At 43.0% G+C, this 6,414-nt stretch overlaps 1 protein-coding gene across 1 annotated transcript; it reads left to right on the top strand.

The window, feature by feature from the left end:
* The first annotated feature begins 2,253 nt into the window (after positions 1-2,253).
* dclk3 (doublecortin-like kinase 3) lies at positions 2,254-5,359 on the top strand. Its single transcript, XM_060942247.1, has 5 exons — positions 2,254-3,241; positions 3,344-3,846; positions 3,945-4,077; positions 4,647-4,814; positions 4,924-5,359. The coding sequence occupies exons 1-5, from the start codon at positions 2,254-2,256 to the stop codon at positions 5,331-5,333; spliced, it is 2,202 nt and encodes a 733-aa protein (XP_060798230.1). The 3' UTR covers positions 5,334-5,359.
* The last annotated feature ends 1,055 nt before the right edge of the window (positions 5,360-6,414 follow it).

Raw genomic sequence — 6,414 nt, 5'->3', positions numbered from 1 at the left:
AATATTTAAAAAGTGTTATAAACATGGCTAGAAACAAACGTGACAGTGATAATGATAATACTTCGCAAAGCCTCCGGGAAAACAGCTTCCATATCTGTGCTTGCTGATTGTGCTCAAATCAGTATCAGGTGTTTCCCATAACGAATGGGTCCCAACAGCTTGCACAATGTGCTCTGTGAGTGCATGCGCAAGGGCGCAGATAGGATTTTTGAACTGGGGGGACTGAGCTGTCAGCAAATGATTCCATTTTGTGTATATATATATATATATATATATATATATATATATATATATATTACCGTTCAAAAGTTTGGGGTCACTTTGAAATGTCCTTATTTTTGAAAGAAAAGCACTGTTCTTTTCAATGAAGATCACTTTAAACTAATCACTCTATACATTGCTAATGTAGTAAATGACTATTCTAGCTAAATTCTACTAAATGTCTGGTTTTTGGTGCAATATCTCCATAGGTGTATAGAGGCCCATTTCCAGCAACTATCACTCCAGTGTTCTAATGGTACAATGTGTTTGCTCATTGCCTCAGAAGGCTAATGGATGATTAGAAAACCCTTGTACAATCATGTTAGCACAGCTGAAAACAGTTGAGCTCTTTAGAGAAGCTATAAAACTGACCTTCCTTTGAGCAGATTGAGTTTCTGGAGCATCACATTTGTGGGGTCGATTAAATGCTCAAAATGGCCAGAAAAATGTCTTGACTATATTTTCTATTAATTTTACAACTTATGGTGGTAAATAAAAGTGTGACTTTTCATGGAAAACACAAAATTGTCTGGGTGACCCCAAACTTTTGAACGGTAGTGTGTATACATGTTATTTCACCTCCCTCACTGCCATCACCAGGAACTACCTGCAGGCCAGGACAATGATAACATTTTAACATAGCCTATGGAAATCCAAAGTTTACACATTATCATCACGCACAGAAATTGCAAAACTGCAAAACTAGTTTTAAAACCGCTAAGTTCCAACTGTTAAACATAGCGAGAGGCTGGGCTACGTGTGTGTGTGTAAAGTGTAAACCAGTGCATCCTGACTTTCTAACTATGCCTGTGTGTTGCGTGAGCGGCAGTCAGTCAACAACTCTTCGCAAAGTTTCCTTATGAAACAATATGCTCGCTGAAATTATGGCAGGGAACGCCAGATTAAACATTAAAACTGCCTTCTGAGCACTGTATCTACAGGCTACCACCGAAAGAAGGAGGCTACCAGAAAGGCATCACCCCGTACGATTTTACTTTCACTACGACATTACTTTGAACAGACTATCAAAAAATTGCAAGGTGATATGATAAAGGCACAGTTTACTTACAGTCGTTTTTTTTTTTTTTTTTTTTAAACGATGCAATCGCTTTCTGCCTTTTGGCACCCTTCATCATGCCGTGTTGGGGTCCTGAACTAGGAGGAGCTGTCCCCGATATGCCTGTCAAACTTGTTGTGGGTAACCATAGCAACCAAGCTCGAGCTCGCAACCTGTGCAGTCTGCACAGTTGCAACTATGTATGTACTGCTGTGCACCTCAATAAACCGAATGGTAATTAGTCTTTTGATTTTTCCGTGAGGTTTGCCTTATGCAAAGAAAGACAGCACAGACGTTTTTTCCTCCCTATAAGTGGGGGGGACCGAACGAGGTGAATTTAAATCCGGGTGGGACGAATCCCCCCCGCCCCCCCCCCTCTATCTGTGCCCGTGTGCATGCGGCCACTTGAGCTGCACCAGACTCAAGTGCACAAAGGTGTGATGGTCAAGTGTTCACCTGCTGTGTGACCACAACTTTTAGCTCATGTGTATATTGCCAAGCAGCACTGCCAAAATGCCTCGTTTTCATCGATAACCCATCGCAAAGCATTGCAAGCTGTAGTGTGACCTTAGCCTAATGAGGTGGATGTGACATCAGATGCAACCCAGCAATTCTACCCTACTACAAGTAAAAATTAGCTTCAACTTGGAAAAAAAAATTTATGGCCCAGTGATTGAGAAACACTGCATTACAGCACAGTGATATAATTTTTGCATATCCCAACTTGTTAGGGAGTCGGGGTCAGACCCTAGAGCAGAGATGATTAAAGGCTAAACAATGGCAGCACTGGGACTGGAACCCCTGACCTTCAGACTAGTAACTCAGAACCTTAACTGCTGAGCCACCACTACCCCATGTATGAATATGAAACATATAATCTTCCAGGGGAAGACTGTAGGCAAGGTTAATAAAGTTAGCACAACAACAAACCAGGCATGAAGGTCACAGTGGCACATGTACCTCAAAGCAGTGTCTACAAGCCAGTGTTTATGTGTTTCCTTTCAGATCAAAGAACTAAACTGCCTATGTGTCCCAATGCTGCTCCACGACAAGGACTGCTTTCATACTCATTTGGCTCCAAAACCCTCAGATGTCCTGCAGCCTACAGGCCCTTGGAAAAGGTTGGAATTGGCTCGTGTAGGAAGGAGGAGCCTGTGCTGTGCAGAGCAAGTGGTTATCATGGACGGCATGAAGAAGGTAGTCCAGTGCGCCCACGTATTGTGACAGTGATTAGGCCATGTGGTGAACACAGCCTGCGGAAGATCTCACTACTGCTAAACCGACGTGCCGTACAGACATTTGAGCTGTTGATGGCTGATGTGTCAGAAGCTCTTGGCTTCCCATGCTGGCACAGTGGTCGTGTTCGACGCCTTTTCAGCCCTGCTGGACAAGAGATACACAGCCTCTCTGACTTCTTCCACTTTGGCAATGCCTTCCTGGCCTTTGGAATCAACCGCCCATCCATTAGTGAAGTGCAGGCCATGCTGCAAGAGCTGTATCCTGACAATCCAGGTTACTGTGGCAGCTTGTTGAAGTTGTGGGAGCGGATCCTGAGGCCTAAGGCTGCTAAGACAGATAGTGGTTTCCATGATGATGTGCCCCAAGATGATTCCACTTTAAATGTAGCCCCTGATTCAGTGACAAACCAACCACCAGCCAATCATTTGCAGCCATTCCGAGCACAAGTTAGGCAGAAAGACAGGGGCAGGAGGGAGAGGCAGAGGGGAGAGTGGGACAACAGGGAAGATAGGAGAGTGCACCAACTTCAGACAAAAGAGGAGAGGCGAACAGACAGGAAGAAGGAGCCAGTGTATTGCCGGAGCTGTAGAGGAGCTGGTCCACCTGTTCCTCCAATTGGAAACAAGAAGTCTGCTAAATTGGAAAAGCCTAACAGTGAGTGCAATACTCCTCTTTCCCAGGATAACAGGATGAAAAACTCATCACAGACCAAACAGTCTGAAGCAGCCAGTCTGAAAAATGATCTAAACAACCTCCAAAAACAAGGCCTAATTCTGGGGCCCCAAGTAGAAACCCCAGCAGAACAAGACATGGCTAAAACAGAAATGGTAGAACAGAAAGACTTATGGGAAGAGCTCCCACCTGACGGGATGCAAGTCCCTCTGGAGGATATCCAGCACTGCTATGATATTGGGGGTGTGGTGGGTGATGGGAACTTTGCTGTAGTGTATGAGTGCCGTGTGCGTGGTTGCACCCAAACCTTTGCCATGAAGATGGTGGATAAGGCCAAGCTGAAGGGTCGAGGTCACATGATACAGAACGAGATCGCCTTACTGCGTAGCCTGGCACACCCGCGCCTAGTGCAGCTGCTGCGCTCACATCACACAGACACACACGTCTACTTGTTAATGGAGCTGGTGGCTGGTGGTGATTTGTTTGATGCTATTGCCAAGTGTGGAAAATTCAGCGAACCTTGTGCAGCCAGGATGATTCAGGACATCAGCCAGGCTCTGGAGTACATCCATAACAAGAGCATCGCACACAGAGACATCAAGCCTGAAAATCTTCTCGTGAGGAATAAGTAGATGCACTTTGATAAATATTGTTTCTAGTTTGAGATCATTAGTCAAACACTTTTAAAAAAAATCTTTCCCAAATGTACTTTAAGGTCCAACGGCACAGCAATGGCAGTATCAATCTAAAGCTGGCTGATTTTGGATTAGCCATGGTAGTGACAGAGCCAGTTTTCACTGTATGTGGCACACCTACGTATGTCGCACCTGAGATACTTGCTGAGACAGGTGAGATGCTACACTGTAAAAACTTGTGTTTAGTCATATATTCCTGTTGCCTTGAGCGGTTGGAACCGCTTGAATATAATTTGTGGTGGAAGCCGGATAAACATTTTTTAAGGCCTGTTTTCTTTAGCTGTTAATTGTAGCTTACATTGTGAGGAATGTAATTGACATATCAATTACAAATGCCAGCATGTGCTGCCTAAAACCAAGCTCCTAAGCACATTTCTAAAACCGCTGTCAAACCTAATTACATTACTACAATATTTTCAAAACCTTCTGCTCTTATAAACTTCTGTGGTGGGAAATGGAAATTCTTTATTTGATTAAAACTTAGTATAGCACCTTATCTTTGAGTTACTCAGAAGTCTATTATGCAAATCCATAAGAAACGTTCAGGAGATGTCATTTGATTGTTGATGCACTGTAATGTTCTATTTCATCTGATTAGGATGGTATAAAGGTCTCACACTTTAAGGTATTTAAATCTGTTCACACTGTAAACCTGTGAATGTGTGCATTTCTGTATTAGGATTTTGTACCCTGTGTGTGTACATCTGTGTGTTTGTATGTAGGGTATGGTGTAGCAGTGGATGTCTGGGCAATGGGTGTGATACTGTTTGTGCTGCTCAGTGGGTTTCCTCCATTCCGTAGCCCAGAACGCAATCAGGAGGAACTCTTTCATCTCATCCAAAAAGGAGAGGTCCATTTCCTATCGCCTTACTGGGACCATGTGTCTGAGGGTGAGACCCTGAACTTGAACTTTGCTAACTGCTCTTCCATCCACAAATTCACCAGTAGCTCTTTTTTCCCCCCGAATCGTGACAGCATGTTTTTGCATGTGCATTTCAGGAGCTAAAGTTTTGATCAGTGCTCTGCTAGAAGTGAACCCTACTGTGAGACTGACAGCCAGTCAGACTCTGCAGAACAGCTGGCTTCTTCAGGCAGCAGCACAGAGTGACCAGGAGGAGGCGACAGACACCAGCAACATCATCATTAACAAGAAAGATACTATCAAATCAGGATGCACAAAACAGGAGGCACGGGGCAATCAGCTGAAACTAGATATGTCAGCAGAGGTTGCTCAAGTGGTACAGACTGAAGGGAACAGAGAAAGCAGCACAGATAAATACAGAGAAACCATTATGGACCAGAAAGATAAGCAGACTCCTGAGAGACCATCACAAGTCAGAGAAATCAGCAAGGATGGTCACCTGCCGGAGGTATCAGTATTAGTACAAAAAGCAGATATACCAGAGTAGTCAAGGCCTCTTGGATGGCCACATTAAGGTAGGTAACGAAATTGGCATGACGATGATCAAGATGATGAATACATCAGAGTCACCATTATCACACGAAACCATTTTAGACAACCTCAACCAGAGGTTATTTGCATTTCTTTAAACATCTAACCAAAATCTGTAACATATAACCGATTACCACAGGCTTTACTACTGACTACTCATCACATTTGCAGTATGATTTTACTACTTGACAGGATTAAAACAATACTCCATAATTTATTTTTTTTCCACATCTGTAACGTTTGAGCAATTACTATTATCAAGAATTGTTTCCCTTTACTAAGAAAATAATTTTTAAAAACTGTTTACATGAAACTCACTTAAGTCTGAAGCTCAAATTTTATATAAATACTTTTCAAAGCTGGCACTAATATTTTCACAGACCAAGGATGATTATGTATTAACAACGATAGTCAGCGTAGAAAGAATGGTTATTTGTTAAGAATGTAAATATGAAACGCCTCCATTTCTTCCTGATCAGAACAGCGTGAGGATAAAGAAAGTGTGAGTAACAGTAACCAAACTTTATGCTGTACTTACTCTATGTTGATTCAGTAATGGGCGGTACAGTGGTGCAGCAGGTAACGTTGCTGCCTCAGAGCTTCAGGGTGCCTGTTTCCATCCTGAGCTCAGTGGACTGGCTACAATAAATTGCCCCTGGGTGTGAACAAGCCCGGGTGTGTATGGTCTCCTGCAGTGGATCCCATCTGGGCCAGAGTCTCTTATCTTGTGCTTGGTGTTTCCTGGGTTGGATTCAGATCAGTTGCAACCCTGACCAGGACTGAAGTTTGAAGATCACTGAAGATGAATGAAAAAATGAGGGATGTTCCTGTGATAGAAAATTGAATACAACTGAACACACCAGAACAGATTCAGTATGACAAGCTCTTGTCTGTGTCATAAGACCTTTACTGTTAGAGTGTAATGGTGGGTGTTTTGAATTAAAACAGTTGTCCCTTATTGAAATCATTTATACTATAAGTGAGTTTATAAGTAAAGATTTTTTCCCTTTCTTTTCTTATTACAGGGAAACAGTCAC

Source organism: Neoarius graeffei, chromosome 16 (genome assembly GCF_027579695.1).
Source record: "Neoarius graeffei isolate fNeoGra1 chromosome 16, fNeoGra1.pri, whole genome shotgun sequence".
In the NCBI taxonomy this organism is placed as follows: Eukaryota; Metazoa; Chordata; class Actinopteri; order Siluriformes; family Ariidae; genus Neoarius; species Neoarius graeffei.
The sequence above is the reverse complement of the archived record's forward strand: the minus strand, read 5'-3'. Positions and strand labels throughout refer to the sequence as shown.